The sequence below is a fragment of the Saccoglossus kowalevskii genome, chromosome 9, assembly GCF_978046115.1.
Source record: "Saccoglossus kowalevskii chromosome 9, keSacKowa6.1, whole genome shotgun sequence".
Lineage (NCBI taxonomy): Eukaryota > Metazoa > Hemichordata > Enteropneusta > Harrimaniidae > Saccoglossus > Saccoglossus kowalevskii.
This window is the reverse complement of record NC_140649.1, coordinates 32,288,042-32,306,876: the sequence shown is the minus strand read 5'-3', so window position 1 is coordinate 32,306,876 and position 18,835 is coordinate 32,288,042. Positions and strand designations below refer to the sequence as shown.

The following is an 18,835-nucleotide window of genomic DNA, read 5'->3' as shown; positions in this document are numbered from 1 at the left end:
CGTGCTTGTATACACGTTTTAACGACCGAAAGCGGGTCAAGAACGAGACACGGGGAACACGTGCGCGTTTATTGTTTTGAGTGTACGCATCACACATTCTCCTTCCCAGAGTTCCTTGCGAAGATCACCGAAAGTATAAGATCGCGTGGTGGCAGAGATGTATTCGTAATAGAACTCTGCCTGGGGAGATTGCGCATCACATTGAGAAGTGACGTACAATAGACGGAGATATCGCTACCGTTATCATTACTGCTTCTTGAGTCGGGTTGAATTGATCTATTGTATCTCGCTAGCTTAGGGTGACCTCCTTTGGTGACCGCCGAATCTAGCCGGAAATTGCGAAACCGATTCAAACTAGTCTGTATTAAGCGAGGGGTCACCACACTCGGGGAATGTCTCACGCATGACGTGGGCGATCGAGTATGCTGCCGGCAAACACATGCATGTACTGTAAATCCGTAATACACAATCCAGTCAATACGTGTACGGTTCACACGAACATATGTCGATACTTCTACTCTATAAAAGTAGTAGTCAGTTTGGAATTGTTCTGATTGACGCGATAGTAATTCAAGTTATTTGCTACAACTACCGAAGGAATTTGTCTGGCGGAGAATATTATATATAATATGCCGGACGACGTGGTAATATCAAACCATTCTGATATTGAAAGTACGGTACATTGCGAAGTCATGCCGGCAAGTACGCAACAAAACGTGTCATCTGCTCTACGACTACCACCCATCGACCCTCCAGACGGAGGGTATGGATGGGTTATTGTATTGGCCAGCTTCCTCCTCTTCACAGTTGTTGGCGGGGGATTTTTTTCATTTGGTGTGCTGTATGTTGCATTTTTAAAGGCCTTCAACGCATCCAAAGCAGATACAGGTAGGTATAGGTCGGCTGCCGACAATACGCGTCCGACAAACGTATTTTTTGTTCTCGTAGAACACGTCACGTTGGAACAGTATAGTAAATTTATAGTTACGGCTATCCAGATTCACGGTCATTTACGCAACATGACGTCACGAATTAAACTAGCTGGGAACTAAACCTGGGTTGAGTGTAGCGAAGATTACAAAGAAACGGTTTCGTGTATTTGTTTCTTGATGTACGCTGACGGAAACACATTCATACTCGCACCCGTGGATCGTGAATGGTTTCTGTGGAATTGACCGTAATAGAAAGCAGGCACCTCGAAAACGGTCACCAGGCGCGTGAATACAAATATTTATTGGTATAAAATTAATATATTGGATTCGTATTTAACCGTGTAATGAATATAATTATTATGAAATCCCGATAACCGAAAAACATGCAAGATCGTTACAGACTACTAGATTACGACACGCTTAGTTTACGGGTCACTAAAATCGTAAAATAAATCGTAAACAATTCTAGTTGAATACAGTTAAGTGAAAGATATATGCAATATAGGAGAAGCTTAGAAGTTGACGTGGTGCACATGGTGGCGCTTACAGTATAAATAGCTTGAGTGGCCGACGCCCTGTCCGATACATATTTCATCACGACCACACGTACGAAACGTAGCTTCACTGTATATGATGTAAATTGTCCATCAATCTGCCAGAATTCAGGATAAAGGGTCGACCATTTGAATTCATGTGGGTGACCGGAGGATTTGCTGTAAAACACCGAGAGAAAAATTGTACTGGTCACATTTTTCTAGGCACCCTTATAATTACGAATTGTTGCCCCCTAAATTTAAATATTTAGTAAATCTACCCATTATCGTAATTTTATTGGGTGTAGTTTTATTAATAGTTTCACGTAAAATTGGTGTAAGTAGGATCCATATTACGACGGCATCGGTCACCCGGCGTCATGGATATAAGCGAAGTTAACGTCGCTATAGTTTAGTGCCCACTATATAATTTATTACATAGCCCATAGCCTGAATTCATTCATTGTCATTTTGGGCGTCACGTTGTTAAGTACTTATTTTCAGACGTGCCACTTAAGTCGATGATGATGGCCGCGTCGCCGCACGCGTGACGTAGGTGTGACTTTCACAAATTAAGTGCCTACGTGCTTACTGGGGTTCAAATTCAGAGCCAACGGACTGTGCAGAACTTAGTACGTGCTTGACGGGGCAGATAAGTCACGACAACTTGAGCGTGACTTCCTTGCAGGACGGGCTAGGACGTGTTACGGTCCATTTCCCTCGCACGTCACAAGTGGCATACCTGATAACGGAGTTGCTCACATTGGCATAAATATGATTAACACTAATTTTATGTTTTTCATTGATTTTTATCGATAACATAATTGTTGTCATTGTATTCTATTATTTGTTGTGCGACGGCACTATACTTAGAGCAATCGCGTTCGAGTGCGACCTTTCTGCGAACTTCACGTTGTGGCGACGGTTGTCACTGATATTATAATATTACAAGAATTCATGTTCGTCTAATACAGTGCCAAGATTGAGTGTCAGTGGCGAAAAAGAGAACAGAATGATAGAATGGCCATAAAAGGCGGTAATTTAAAATGTTAACTTTGACGAGGAATTCTAGTTCGAAGGAGAAACAGAAACCAGCGGCTGTAGATCGAAAAAATACTAAATTAAAATCGAAACATGAAAAAAGTGATGAAAAGCTCGCAATAAAAGAAGCACAATGACGAGAATAATCACACTAGAGCTAAGAGTGAATTCACAGTTGAACGTAAATCATAATTTGATTTTTTCAGAAAAACGCGAGCAAGGCGTCCCCTCCCACGTCACGATCACTACCTGCCATGTGATTTTCACCAGTCGTGTGAATGCATGCAACTAAATACTAGTACTCTGTCTCATAATACATAGCGGAATAATTATTTTGTATTTATTCACATTTGACCATTAATCATATTACAGCATGGATTGGATCTTTGTTTTTTGGTGTTGGAATCATCAGCAACGCAATATCCCTAGCGCTGAGTAACAAGTTTGGACACCGACCAGTGGTCATCACGGGTGGCGTACTATCAGCATGTGGGCTGGTGCTTTCTGCCTTTACTACCACCATACACCAACTATATTTTACATATGGAGTTTTTACAAGTAAGTATCAGTAGAAGTATCAGTACAACCATTATCGTCGCTCGTGTTAGTTACTACCAGCTGTCTACGTTTACATTGAATTTATTAGGAGGATAAGTGATATATTACAGAGCGCGTGACAACCGACTCATACGTACAGTATTAATGGAACAATGAAATATAAATACATCTACTCACTGCGCATGATTAATGGCGCACGTCATACCTGCCGTTCCGGAATGTTCCGAGTTACTATGCACCAGTACTGGCATTTTGAACTACAGACTTGCGTCACAAGAATGTGTTTCTACTGGCTTTATACAAATACTTCAAGCACTGAGACTTGCTATTTATATTGATCAGTTTCGAGATTTTTTTTCCTCCGGGAAATATAAAATAAATTAATACTATTTTTATGCAGGTGGTTCAAATAATACATGCGTCGAATGCGAAATTGCTATAAATAAATCAATCCACACGCGATACCCAGAAATCTTAAACAATCGTATAGACAACGTCGTTTTACTTTACCTCGATAGGTCTATCAAAATAAAGACTTTTTTAGGAAAATAGTTTCACTGATAATTTAAAATATTTATTTTGAGCACGCGAGTTCAAGTTAAAGCCGGGATGTATTACCTAGCTATTTGTGATCACCTATCACCCGTCATGATCGACGTGACGGGTGTCTGCAGGTTGTTGAATTGTCGCAACCCAGACCTTCATTTCATTTCTCGGCTCAGACATTGTCAAATGACGGTAAACATTGTGTATGCACATTTAGACACGTTATAAAACACCGATACAAATACCAATGGATTCATATACAAATACCAATGTATTCATCAGATATTCCACAGATAACTGAACAAATTTTGTAAAGAATCAGCCTTGTCTTAGCTATATATAACTGTAAGATATTTTGTAAATCGCTATAATAATTGTAAATCAGACTTTGGTCTAACCGACCAAAAGTGTGGCGTTATATCCAATAATCCACGCTTCATCGTGGCATTTCATTAAACTTGAATAACTAAATAATAGACGGGGGACAACCACATGCGATTCATTTCCAGTTTCTTGCCGCTGCGCTGCAATCGCTTGTTTCATTTCATATACATATTTCTCACCATACGAAATACTTATGAAACTATAATTATTTTATTTGTAGGTTTAGCTTTTTGGCTTCTTCCCGTGCCCTCTCTGGCATTAGTTGGAAAATACTTCAAAAAGAGGTTATCTATGGCAGTTGGACTTGCACTGGCTGGTACGGGTGCGGGACAGTTCTTGTTTTCCCTTGTAATCCAGATATTATTAGACACTTACGGATGGCGGGGGACTATGATCGTTCTCGGTGGGTTATCGCTAAATATCTGCGTGGCGGGTGCACTGTTCAGACCGCTGGAAGGATACCAGACGAAAGTAACCCTGGAAGACAGAGGGTACAAAGAAATAAACAGGCCGCGCGTACGTATTAATTCATCGGATAGCCACTCGAGAAAAAATATCGCCGCTCGGTACGCAGTGATACAAGAGGTTTCGGAGGAAAGCGACGCCGACAGTGTGGATGGCATTGTGTTTACGACCAAAGGGTGTTCCAGTGACTCTGTGCCCCATAATTTAAACGTGGAACACGAAATTTCCTATAGAGACGTAGAACTCGATGAACATACCAAGACAAAGAAATCGTGTTGTTGTCGTTGTAAGTTCCTTTGGAACAAATTTGGTGCTATTTTCCGATCCATGTATGACGTCACATTGTTTAAGAGCCCAGTATTTCTGTTGGTGATGCTGACTGTATTTGGATATTCTTCTTCACAGTACGCCATCATCGCACACGTGGTGGGTGCCTTTTGTTTTTATTTGACCACCACTGTTTAAGCATCGCATGTGAAACGCGTAGACTGCCTCTGTAAACGCATGACTGTTTGCACGAGCAATCCTTCTGTCTACAGCATGCATCGTGCTTTTTCTGCAAGAACCTAATATAGAATTGAATAACAACGTGTTATATTTCAGTTGAAAATTACCGATGCCTGCATACAATTGTCGTAGTGTAGTTTACATGTATTAAGATTGTTATTCAATTTACCCTGCAGTATCAGTGTTATCCTGACCTGGAAGTAATGCATATGCAATGTCATCAACAGGTTAAACGTGGCCGAGATTTTGGTATTCCCAGCCTGAAGAGTTCAAGTTTGCCCGCTATGATGGGACTGACACAGTGCTTTGGTAGAATATTTTGGGGAGTAGGAGGAGCCTTGTTGAAAGTCAAACCGTATATACTTTACGGGGCTGGTATGGGTATCGGCGGTCTTGCTGCAATTGTCAGTGTCTACATAAGAAATTACGAAGGTAAGTGAGCAATACAATCTTAATTACCTGATTATCTTAAAGCTCATCTCAATTTTGTGTTCACGAATATTTGTCCAAAATCAACGGGTTACGTTTAAGCAACTTTTCTCTCAATAATAGACTGTCAACAGTCGGCCGTACCTAATTTAATCTATTTTTATTAAAAAATATTGTGTATAAACGTAATATACCTTCGGCGTTTGAATGACTAGAATACACAATTACAATAGGCCTAAGATCTCAATAACGGATATATTGTTGCTTTTGAACTTTTGTATGGAGTATGTTTAATTGTTTTAAAAGTTATATATTATATTTTGATTGGACCATTTTTTATTGAATACGCTTTCTTCGGTGTAATGCGATTCATTCATTTGACAGGACAGCTAGCGTTCGTTCTTATATTTGGTCTTTGTATGGCGTGCTACATCCCAATGCTTCCAGTGGTGTTACATTACTTCCTCGGCGCCGACAAACTCGACCACTCGTTGTCTATGACGATGCAGATGCAAGGATTGGCTGCTATGCTAGGATCCCCGTTTGCAGGTGAGTACGTGCCTAGGTTAACGACGAGTGTAAATATAGTGACTTCTGAATCGTGTAAAACTACGCATTTGCCGCGAAGGGGATAATTGACAGGATGCGACACCCAGTGGATCCTCTTAAAATTGGATTGAATAAAATCCAATATATCATGTATAATTTATTCAAGCAATAGGATTGTGAGATTTTATGAAAAAACATCTAACCATTTGTCACTTCTTTCCACGCAGGGTGGATGCGAGATATACAGGGTGATTATGACGGGGCGTTTTATTCTGTTGGTTCGCTTCTCATTGTCTCGTCAATACTGGCTTTCATTACACCATACGTTAACAAACATCTTGTCTCCGAGCAAAAGAAGAGTACGGTTGCCGTGATTACCGTGGAAGAGGAACGTACAAGGACTCTCTCTATGTCTGAATCGCTTGCAACTCTAGATCACCTAACGGCGATGTAGCATTTTGATTGTTGGCCACAGTTGGCTGGTTTGTGTGTCCGGGTCAGGACTACGTGCAATTGAATCAAAGTGAAATATTGCCCAGGCGATATCACCAGGAGTACCAGTGGCTCAAAATAAGTTCATTTATTGACGCAATAGGACTGTGTGTATATATACAATTGCTCGACAAACTATGCCGTCTGCATCATCAATGGACGTAAGAAAACATAGAGTCGTTACATGTTGTATCTTCTTTTCGCTGTTTGGAGGCTCGACCAAACGCCAGCACTATCAACATTACCGGTTTGATTTTTCATCTACAATTATGGGGGCGCACTCTGACTCAGAGACCGCGTCACACGATCGAGCTGAATGGATAACTTGACATGATTCTCCATCTACGTAGGTGTTCTAAACATACATGTCAACTTTACTGTACGTATGTGTTCTAAACATACAGGTTAACTTTACTGTACGTATGTGTTCTAAACATACAGGTCAACTTTACTGTACGTATGTGTTCAAAACATACAGGTCAACTTTACTGTACGTATGTGTTCAAATCATACAGGTCAACTTTACTGTACGTATGTGTTCTAAACATACAGGTAAACTTTACTGTACGTATGTGTTCAAAACATACAGGTCAACTTTACTGTACGTATGTGTTCAAATCATACAGGTCAACTTTACTGTACGTATGTGTTCTAAACATACAGGTCAACTTTACTGTACGTATGTGTTCAAATCGTACAGGTCAACTTTACTGTACGTATGTGTTCAAAACGTACAGGTCAACTTTACTGTACGTATGTGTTCAAAACGTACAGGTCAACTTTACTGTACGTATGTGTTCAAAATGTACAGGTCAACTTTACTGTACGTATGTGTTCAAAACGTACAGGTCAACTTTACTGTACGTATGTGTTCAAAACGTACAGGTGAACTTTACTGTACGTATGTGTTCAAATCATACACGTCAACCATGTGTTCAAAACGTACAGGTGAACTTTACTGTACGTATGTGTTCAAATCATTTCGTAAGAAAACAGAGTCGTTACATGTTGTATCTTCTTTTCGCGGTTTGGAGGCTTGACCAAACGCCAGCACTATCAACATTACCGGTTTGATTTTTCATCTACACTTATGGGGGCGCACTCTGACTCAGAGACCGCGTCACACGATCGAGCTAAATGGATAACTTGACATGATTCTCCATCTACGTATGTGTTCTAAACATACATGTCAACTTTACTGTACGTATGTGTTCTAAACATACAGGTTAACTTTACTGTACGTATGTGTTCTAAACATACAGGTCAACTTTACTGTACGTATGTGTTCAAAACGTACAGGTCAACTTTACTGTACGTATGTGTTCAAAACGTACAGGTCAACTTTACTGTACGTATGTGTTCAAAACGTACAGGTCAACTTTACTGTACGTATGTGTTCAAATCATACACGTCAACCATGTGTTCAAAACGTACAGGTGAACTTTACTGTACGTATGTGTTCAAAACGTACAGGTGAACTTTACTGTACGTATGTGTTCAAATCATACACGTCAACCATGTGTTCAAAACGTACAGGTGAACTTTACTCTACGTATGTGTTCAAATCATTTCGTAAGAAAACATAGAGTCGTTACATGTTGTATCTTCTTTTCGCGGTTTGGAGGCTTGACCAAACGCCAGCACTATCAACATTACCGGTTTGATTTTTCATCTACACTTATGAGGGCGCACTCTGACTCAGAGACCGCGTCACACGAGCTGAATGGATAACTTGACAGTAACTTAAACGTGTACATAATTCTCCATCTTGAACACTGTTTTAAGTTTACTGCAACTGGAATATGTTTCTCACGTATTCGAAATTGTCGTGTGAATTTTCATTTTTTATTTATTTAGAACTTTAAGACTACATGTTGTTAGAATAATAGTACAAATAGGTATTATTATATTATGTATATATCACTATCAAGTAAATATTTATCACATAGCTAACAATGAATTGTTCTCAGTATTATTTATATATAATAAATTATTTCAATAAGCTTTAAACGATGTATTGAACAAGAGTTTTGGAAAATAAAATGGAACTCATGTTCTGTTGTGTTAACAGTTGGTTGTCTTTTTTATCGTCAACGTACTAGATGAAGGCGATGAGTTTTTATTTTATTGGTGAAGACGTTTGACTTCTAGTATTCTAAGTATTTTTTAAAACGTAAACGAAAGGAAATCATAAAGCACCATAGTGGTCGTACAGCACGAGTTGTAGTTTTGTGTAAACAAAAATACATTTGTATTTGACACGTGTTGTATGTCACGTGGCACCCATATCCGAACACAGCACATCGCGACAACTGTTGTGCTTTTAATACATATTCAGTCTTAGTTTTATAAGCATACCACATTTTTTTTGGAGGGCCAGCAAGTGACAAAAAAAGGACTAGTGATAGTACACTCGTACGTACCACGCCTTCTTAACATTCTCTGACACTGAACCAGTAAAATATGACAAATGGTTGCGTAGTGAATTATTCGTTTAGTATACAACATGGTGATGTCAGTGAAGTATGCCACCAATGCATGAAACAAAAATAAACTTGTTCCAACTAATGAGTTATAGGTTATCATGATAGAGGGACTGTGGTTGACTGAACTCCTGAGCTTGTAGACCAGAAATTAACACCTAATTTTATGACCAATACATGAGGGGGGGGGGGCATTGAGAGAAAAACAACATCTGAAATATTTCCTAATCTGTTAATTTTTGGACAACAAAAATGTCAAAACAAAAATGTTGCAATTCATTTCATTTCAATTCAAAACAAACAAAATTAAATTTCACTGAAGGAGTTTTTTTATATATATATATTGTTTTTTTACATTTATTTATGCTTACACTTATGCAGATGGTACTTTAGCGTGTCATTATAGGCTTTGGTAACTCGCCAATACATAATTTCATCTTTTATTTTGGCAGTCAAAAATAGTTGTCAGATCTTTCTCATGTTTGTAAAACAGAACAAAACATTACAAACACTTGCATTACATTTCAATAAATTAGTTTCAAGAAAAAATCTAGTGTTGCAAAAAACAAATGTTTCAATTATTGAAAAATCACACAAGATATTGCAGATATCTCAATAAGTAGATGAATGTAGTAGTTTCCAACTATTTTACAGAAAAAATACTAATGATATTAAAAAAAAAAACTAAACAGACACGCATGATCACCAGAAACAAATATTTTTTTTTTGCTTTCAGATTACTCAAATGCTCAATTTGTGCAGATATTCAAATCTCAATGGGCTACATATCAGGCACAACAGAACAAATAAATATTGATTGATTTACATATTTTTATTTATTCTTGGTAGTATACACAAATATATTTCATTGAATGTTGTTGCACAAAGATATAGTACAATGAACATATGGGTAGCAAGACACACTTAAATTAACTTTTGCTTTAATAGTGTGTATAAATAAAATAATACATTTCTCAGTTTTTATGAACAAATTGTAAACTTTTAAAAGTAACCTGGATGCCTGCAAAACAAAATCTACATGAACAAAACTGTAACTGGTATAGTAAAATATCAGAATAAAACTACAATGGGCCCTCACCAAGTCGCATGTGTTGGGTTCCAAGCAAAAACCGCGGGGGTCACAACTTGCTGAGGGGTCTTGTGAAACAGGGGTTTGTGCATTGAAAATAGATAAAAAGCACATATTCACACATGGATTTATTCAGAGCATGTTTTCTTCATTGAACAACATCACAGTGTCCATATCCGCATGGATTCAACGCATTGTAGGTAGTTTTATAAAGTCATACCAGCCATGAAGTATGTAAAATTATGACTTGATACCCCGTTGACACCTCGAGTCAGGCCGTCACCCTTCGTATCACGGCTAATTAACTAACTTCAAAACTGCTAGCAAAACTCAACAGGCTTTTTTGGAGCCATCCAACTACCCACGACTTAGCCAAAACCGCAACGTACTGAAGCGTGACTTAGCAAGGGGTCACTGTATATATTCCAAATGAACTAAAGTGTGACATTGCATGACACTGTCACATGCATGGAATGGCAGTCTTGCAGACTATTGTTTCATCTCACACTTACAACTGACAGCAGGGTGGGTGCTTTATTGTAAGCCTGACTGTCGATTTTAGCTGGAGTTAAAACATGGAGCTGGAGCTATATTAATCAACACACCATTAACGTGAAATAAACATCAACAAAATTAGAATAAACATTGCACCTGGCAAGCGCTGTAATTTTTGGTCAAGTCAGCAAGTTCATGACATGTGTAAAAGATAGAACACCATGGCCTTGCCTGGCACCATGGCCTGATGTTTGTTGGGTATGGAAGTTATTTTCACAGGTAATGAATTAGGAATGACCTTGTAGTTGAAAATGAAGTTACTACCCATACATGAGCTCTATAATAAAGGATCTATAATTCAAAGTAAATGTTTCATTCACCAATCACATTTTATCATCTACAGTGTTGTGGTGATCAGAAACTACTTAGTATTAGAATCAGCTGTATCAGTATTGCTGTCTACCTGTTCACCATCACGCATGTTACCGTTACTCGCTTCCATCTCATCTGGATTTGCAGCATCTAGAATAAAACAGACTTGCAGTTTTATTCATCACAACCCTGATTACTGGTTCTAGCTAATCATTCAATCAATGGAAAATCAAGCCTATAGTTGAATTGAAACAAATTTGTCCAGTAACACCAAGAAAAGCCATCTATTTTTAACTATGATAGCATATACCATTTGTGCTCTTTTAATAAAGTTTATATTATTCTGTAAATCACCTTGGTGTATGCGTCTATTAGAGATGTGCTTTTAATGAGAGCAAAACCAAGGTATATGCATTAGTGTGGGTTTACAGATATAAACCCACTGTTTTGGCCAGAGTCAAGTTAATTGCGTGAGGGTGCCAGAAATCAGTTGCACAACCAGTGCACAATTTAACACTCAACTTATTTTAACTGACATAAATAATAAATACAAAAGATGCATCTTATGTTTTGTTATTTGCTCATGACCTTTTTAATACTCATTTTGTCCCAGAAACCCAAAATGCAATAGCTCAGTCATTAGAGGCTCTACCTGCTGTGGTTGATGTTGTGGGTTTGAACCCCTTATTTGGCCAACAATCTCAATGTCATCTCCAGATATTTACCCTGACTGAAGTGTCTCAGTCATAAACAAGTTACAAGGTACAAGGTACATGTGTTGAATTACAAGCCTGAAGAATGGGTCACATAACCAAAAGTGGTACAAGTAATTTTTGGTTCAAGTGCGAATCTACTGGAAATGTGCTTCTAATGGAAGAAATAAAGTTGACCTTTCGCATGACACCAACATTTTATACACCTTGGCTCGCTAAGGCGATTACAATCATTCATTACCATTTTGAGTTTTCATACTACGAGGGCATATAGCGAGAATATATGCTGTTTTCCTATCCTTTATGAAATCTCAAATTTCAATCAGAAATTGGTTGAATGATGGACAGACCGATGATGGCCAATGCACCTACCTGTAGATGGCTCCACAGCATGCAGAGTATGATCATCGTTCGCTGTTCTACATGTATTATAAGAACCACAGTGTTTACATTTCATTCCAATTACATGAAACAACACGCGACATTCTTTGTGACAGTCACGGCAAAGAATCTGATAATAAATAAACTTGGGCATAAGAAACAGTTGCTTACGTGAAGCCATGGACAAAACAGGTTAAACCCATTCAACGTTTGCTTTGCAGCTGTTGATTTGTTGCACGAAATCAAAACAAGATTTTTCTTTTAATTTACTAAAAATGAAGAGAAAATTAGTATATGGGGAAACTGGTTGCCATTTCTCGTTTTCTGTTCTCAATTATTATTTACTATAACAAAAATCTTGTTTAATATGGTTTATGATTCTACTCAATAACTAATGCTTTCTGATAGCCAACAAAGAAGTTCCAGAGAAACCATTGTTAAATATTGAAAAACAAATAATGTTCTTTTTTTCATCATGCAGGCACACCAATGCATACAAAGTGAGATCAAGTGCAAGGCAGAAGGAGAAAACTAATGATGATGTATCCTTACAATTGGTTGTATACCATCACTTGATCAACACTCACCTGTACATTGTAATTTGCATATTCATGAGGCATTGGAGTGTTTCGAATCTCATTATCAAGCAACTCCCAAACACTCTTCATAGAAAGCATGGACTGATTGCACATGGGACAACTGTAACCTCTGAAATCAAGAGACAATCATTTGTAGTCACAGCATATATTCTTAAAATATACTGCTACATACAATGTATAGCTTATACACAGCCAGTGTGTACATGTATTCCCAAAATAAACTACTAATGAGATGTTGAATTGTTCGAGTTATGGACATTGAGTTACAAAAACATCAAGTTACAGAAATGACCATGCCCATATTTTTTAAACCACGCCCACTTTTGTGAAACCATGCCCAAATTGTAACTCAATTAACAGAACTTAGAGTTACAGGCAACATATATTTTGGTTTTTGTTGAACGTCAACATTCTGTAACTCAAAGTTTAAATAACTGTTAACCAAACTTCAAGTTATGGCCTACATATATTTTTGTTTTGATTTTTCTTAGTTTTCAAACATCCATATATCGTCTTTCCTTTTTGACCACACAATAAGCTTGTTTGGGCTTAGTCACCTGTACATCTTCACTTCTTGTCGACGCCTTGCTGGAGCCTGAAAATCACCACAGACCACATACAGAGGCCGGAGTCGTGATACTTCCTCGTTGGCGTTGTTCCATCTTTTCATCATCTCCAACACGCTCTTTTATCATATATCAATTCATTGTAAATTGAACAATGCACGACTTTCGTCTATGTCACTGGTTCAATGCGAGATTCAGGCAAACAGATTCTCAAATCTTTACATTAGTCAATTCTGGCACGGCTTTGTGTTGCAATAATAACTGTAACATTGTTGCAACATTACAAACACACACGAATAAGTCCAAAAGTTGAAACAAGCAACCTTATTGCATGGTCAAAAATGAAAGGCGATATGTGAATGTTTGAACAATAACAATCTACATTGGGTCTGTGGCTAATGACAGCAAAGTAAATTTCTAATATTTTCTAGAATCTAACATTTTGGTTTTTGATGTGATTCAAATTCATGAATTTGTAGTATATAATCACAATTTAGATTTTAGCTGCGAAAATCCTATTTTTAATTTGGGATGTTTCATTTTTCATTTCTTTTATTTGTACATAAATGATAATTTAATTGACAAAAATATCGGTGAATATTGTTTCATTTCAATTATACAATGTATATTATATTACCAATTGAAAAAACCTAATATCTAATTCAGGAAGAAAAAGGTAAATTTAAAATGATTATCAGTGTGTAATGTAACAATTTTGACAAAAGTGGGGACCTTTCTGAAATGCACCAAATTTCCCAAATTCAATCTGGACTAAATTTTTTGTTGTGATGAGTACTAGCATGCATCAGACTTACCCGGATTTTATAAGCTCCTTAAAACAAGTCCTGCAATAAATGACAACATTATGTTAAAGTAACTACTTCGGTATATATAAACCAGGAATTAAAAACAGTTAAGTCCATAATGAATAAACAGCAGTTATTTTTAAAAGCCAAACAAACTGTATATATTAAATAAATTAATATAATTGATATTTATAATTACCATAATCACTCCATGAAAGTACAATTATTTTGGGGAATGAATTGTTAAAAATTTTAATTTTTGAATTGCAGAATCATTATAGGCAGGTATTATCTGATCTCAAAAAACACATAAAGTGTGATATATGAAAACAAAACACAGCAAACACAAAGATGTAACATTTTGTATTCCTTCTCAATATTATTAAAGAAACGTAACATTAGACTACTAACATGTGCAATGTTGTCATTCTTTGTAGAGGTTATATATTGTTTCAACTCCATCAAAAAAACAAACAAACATGATGATAACAATCTCATCATATAGTATTTGCTTCTTGTTTTATGTTAACTAATTTCTCTGAAAAAGCATGGAAATATTTATAATTTTAATAGCACCAGTGCAGCTTGTTGATTCATTAATGAAATGATATATTCAAAACCAAGCCATCATGTCTCATTATTAATATCATAATAGTGATAATTAACTTGCATTCACAGATGATTAAAATCATTTTGTGATTTTGTGACTGAATATGAAGTTTATTTTAAGACTGCGCTCAACTTGTTCATCTACTTGAAAAATTCAAAGAATAGAATGATGTATGTTTGTAGTTCATATATTGCACCCTGCTTCAGAATAGCATGAATAACCCACCAAGTTATGCCTGCTGCAATCTAATCAATTGCATATCAATTTTTTAAATGTTTTTTTTAAAATATTAACATTTTGATTGAGTAATAATGCAACTTTTCTTATCTCATATCACCAAATACAATTTCAAAATATGGAAAAAATTGTTTCATTGCTGAAAATAATTATTAAGACATTTTGGCAGTTTTGGGGTATTGTATTCGTAATAGGACTAAATGCATTATAATGAAAGCATGAAGAGGATGACATACACTAGATTTTTGTGACTATCTGTAGAGGCTTTCAGCAGCCAATACGTTAAGTAGAGCAGCAAGCGTTCAAATCGCCTCGTATAGCAGTAAGGCTCTATATTTTATGCTTCCTCTAGATACCGTACTTCCCCTACCATAAGCTCAGGTTCCCGAACATGTAAAATCAAGAAAAGTAAGGAGTAGGGTTGCACTCAAAGACCATAGTCTCAATGGACATGATTATTCGGAAAAGAAAAATGTTCTATGACTTGACGATCCCATTTTTGGCGTTTCGAAAACTACTACTCAAAAGAAATATTAATTACTTCAGTATTGCAACATTGGGGTTCATCCTGAGTAAATAACAGAATAGAATAGGTGCAAACCATGTTGTGTACATTTGCCATGCAAGTTTTCTCATTAAAGCAGGAACCAAACTACCAAACCAATCATGATTTTTATGCAATGAAACACGCTTTTTACATGCATATTTTAATAAATGTCATGGACGCCCAGTAAAAACACCCTGGGCTTATACCCGGGGATGCCCTCAACTTATTACATGTCTAAAAATAAAAATAAAATTATACTCAGGGAGGGGCTGATGATCGGGGAAGTACAGTAATAGTTTTCACTTATAAACTTCTCACATAATACATTGCATATATATATACACAGCACAACAAAAACCAACATTGTATGTATATTTACTCATGTATGAGATGTCCACAGCGCGGTACATGAGATGCCGTCCTAGAGGTATGAAGATCCTGTGATACAAAGCAAACAACCAATGTTACCTCAATGATAGTTAGAATAAAGATAGAAATAGAGGTCAGTGTCAGGACTTATTTTGGAAAATCATTTGATATTCAGAATATTTCATTTATTTTTTCATTTATTAAATCAACAAGAGAAAAATATTCTGCAGCTCACTGCTAAAATACTTCGGTCAAACATTCGGCCCCCAAAAAGGTTTATTTACTTTTTTAGAATTTATTTCCCAGTTAAATTAATATAAACACTTATGTTCATATGAATAACATAATGAATGCCATAAAATGCTGAACAATGAGGAACCCAGACAGTTTAGACTTTTCACACACATGAAAATATTGTGCAATGAATAATAAGCTTGTATGTATATACAATGCTACTATACCTCCAAACAAACTGGACAGTTTGCTCTTGATACCTTCTCAACACACTGAAAAAAATTATATCAGTATTAATATATTCAAAAATAGCATGACATCCATGTGATGAACTCTTGTACACAACATTTAATTCACTGCAACGAATCAGTGAAAGTCAGAGCATATGTGAGTGAATAAGTGTGAGATGTTGATTGATTGAAGGTTAAATGATTGACTGATGAATGAATGAATGGATGAATGATTGACTGGAGAATGAATGAATGAATGAATGAATGAATGAATGAATGTAATGTATGTTTAGTAACCGTCTCATATACATGTATAACTACACACTTGATGGTTTGAAAACTAAGTATTTTTAAACATACAATAAATAAATATGAATGAACACACATCACTGACAAGTATGAATGCAATACAAACCTTGTGTTTCTCTTTAAGGCTTTTATTTAGGCACATATCACACTTAGTGCAATGAAAAAAATTTTCTTTACCACCAACCCTGTAATCCAGAAAATAACGTATCTTATTGATCCACCATCCAACAAAGCTAGTTTTAGACCACAGGTTGTAATATTATAAAGATGACATTGTTACATGTACCTGCAACAATATATATTGGCATAAAATTAATTGCTAAAGCAAGGCACCCACCTGCAGATTCCACAGTCATCACAATGATATTGTCCTTTGTCAGCGTTGTCATAGAGTCGGCATACAGAGCAAAAATAATTTGCAAAATCTACGCCACAATTACAGCATTTTTTGAGCACCTGTAAGAAAACAATAATTTTGTTCAGCACTGTATCCATCTAATTTAAATCTAATGTAGAAAAAGGCTTTCACAGAACAGCATGTTCAGTCTTCCTTGCACCAATCAGAAATAGTACAAAAATGTAGTAAAGTTGCTTCATTGTAAACCACTCTCTAATTGGTTGGCAAATTTCATCAGAGTGGAACTACCTGAACAAGGAGGTATGTACGATACCCTCTAGAAGGCATTTGAGACCAGTTTTGAGACTCTCCCACAGAACAAGATATGCATACATAGTCATTTGATCAGATATACTGTAAACCATTTAATTTACTGCTGCTATAAATTTTCACGATTGCCAATGCACGAACAAAAAATGAATGACTGTCTCTCATTTCTGCTCGGTATGAAAAAAGGCCACGCATAAGTGAAAAAAATACTAAAATTGATTTTTGTTTCCACAACTCTTTTTGAAACTCTCCATTTGTCAACATTGCTAATTGGTGTATTATTTAATGGATCTGCTTAATACATACTCCCTGACCACATGTCATATCTCATTAAACTTATTGGCAGAGTAGTACATAAGCAGGTATTATTCATTTGCATCTTCAGAACTATAGCACAACTTAATTATATATAAATAATCTAAATATGTCTTATATTATTAATATAGGTAAATGCTATAAAGCATAAGTTGAAATTAGAGATGAGAATGATACTGAATTTAAAAGTTTTTATGAAAAGGCAAAGTTAGGAGATAGCAAGCTTGGAGGGTAAGTTACCCAGGACTGTACTGTATATATATCAGCGAATAATAAATATTGTGAAGCAATTAAAATAAACAATACCTCCTGTACATGTTGACACTTCAAGCACTTAATCTTCTGTACATTAGTACGACATAGAGTATGTTCTTCTACTTCATCATGGCAAATTCGACAGGTGTAAAATTTGTTGCAGCATGGTGCCTACAGCCAAATGACAATGGTAGAATGAATATGCTACTCAGTGCAGTGTTTTCCAAACCTTGTGAGTAAGCGACCGGTTTACACAGATAGGACAGGTTACTAAGCATGCTGCATATGAAAGCTTAGATACAAGAAAATATAACAAGTGTAGCACAAAACATCCCTAAACTGGGGATGTTACAAGCATTTTATAAATATAATTTTTTATGAAATGACATGAAATGGAATTCAAATTAACCAATTAAAAAACGATATGCTGACATCATGGCAGTTATTATTATTCATATTAATAAAAGCTAGTTCAACATAATCCATATAGTGATATAAATGAATTAATTGTTAAAATTAAGGTAGTCTATTGGGGAAAGAAAATTAAAATATCCAGCCTGTTACGAGAAACGCAGATTTGTTTTTTTTCTTCGCGCTTATTATATACTAAACTAGCAACGCCTTTCACAGTCAGCTGACATGTGTATCGCTGCATGTACACATGCCATTTGACTGTGGCTACAGTGTGTAGGTGTCTGACAACTTGAAAAAAACAGTATTTCAGTCAAAAAGTCAACATGTTCAACTTTTGTACGTTAACGGTTTTCATGTACACCAATCATGATTACGTAAATTAAGTTACAGCGTTACTTCAATAACTGGACAACTGTGAATGTTACACGCCACTTCGACAGTTACAACAACCTTACCAGGAGACAGCAACTTCTTTTATAATGTTGGCAACCCAACTGCTTTTCTGCCACAGAATCGCCGGCCATGATCAAAATGATTTGACCCTTTTACGGCAACAATGCGTCGTCTGCAATATTTAAATTAGACAATTAGACTTAGAATTAGTATTTGTTCTAATAATCTATTAAATTACAGTCGAGACTTGCTTGTGAAAAAAATACGCAACTTTTAGAAAAGTAAAGTAACATCTTAGTATTAATATTACTTCA

At 36.3% G+C, this 18,835-nt stretch overlaps 2 protein-coding genes across 2 annotated transcripts; one reads left to right on the top strand and one right to left on the bottom strand.

Annotated features, from left to right (window-relative positions):
- The first annotated feature begins 418 nt into the window (after nucleotides 1-418).
- Nucleotides 419-8,506, top strand: LOC102806474 (monocarboxylate transporter 12-like). The gene is made up of 6 exons (XM_078005886.2): nucleotides 419-888; nucleotides 2,879-3,064; nucleotides 4,215-4,885; nucleotides 5,194-5,398; nucleotides 5,780-5,944; nucleotides 6,172-8,506. The coding sequence occupies exons 1-6, from the start codon at nucleotides 630-632 to the stop codon at nucleotides 6,396-6,398; spliced, it is 1,713 nt and encodes a 570-aa protein (XP_077862012.2). The 5' UTR covers nucleotides 419-629; the 3' UTR covers nucleotides 6,399-8,506.
- Nucleotides 8,507-9,732: 1,226 nt separating this feature from the next.
- On the bottom strand, nucleotides 9,733-18,654 carry LOC102806582 (RING finger and CHY zinc finger domain-containing protein 1-like). The gene is made up of 10 exons (XM_006825096.3): nucleotides 18,584-18,654; nucleotides 17,766-17,885; nucleotides 16,815-16,933; nucleotides 16,584-16,662; nucleotides 16,166-16,210; nucleotides 15,715-15,773; nucleotides 13,951-13,980; nucleotides 12,558-12,678; nucleotides 11,962-12,100; nucleotides 9,733-11,026 (listed from the first exon to the last, which is right to left on the bottom strand). The coding sequence occupies exons 1-10, from the start codon at nucleotides 18,650-18,652 to the stop codon at nucleotides 10,926-10,928; spliced, it is 882 nt and encodes a 293-aa protein (XP_006825159.1). The 5' UTR covers nucleotides 18,653-18,654; the 3' UTR covers nucleotides 9,733-10,925.
- Nucleotides 18,655-18,835: the final 181 nt, after the last annotated feature.

Coding starts and splice junctions, on each gene's coding strand:
- LOC102806474 (XM_078005886.2), top strand. CDS start 630: ATGCCGGACGACGTGGTAATATCAAACCATTCTGATATTGAAAGTACG. Junction 889..2,878: donor CGCATCCAAAGCAGATACAG/GTAGGTATAGGT, acceptor ATCATATTACAG/CATGGATTGGATCTTTGTTT. Junction 3,065..4,214: donor TACATATGGAGTTTTTACAA/GTAAGTATCAGT, acceptor TTTTATTTGTAG/GTTTAGCTTTTTGGCTTCTT.
- LOC102806582 (XM_006825096.3), bottom strand. CDS start 18,652: ATGGCCGGCGATTCTGTGGCAGAAAAGCAGTTGGGTTGCCAACATTAT. Junction 16,663..16,814: donor GATGACTGTGGAATCTGCAG/GTGGGTGCCTTG, acceptor TCTGGATTACAG/GGTTGGTGGTAAAGAAAATT. Junction 11,027..11,961: donor TGCTGTGGAGCCATCTACAG/GTAGGTGCATTG, acceptor GTTTTATTCTAG/ATGCTGCAAATCCAGATGAG.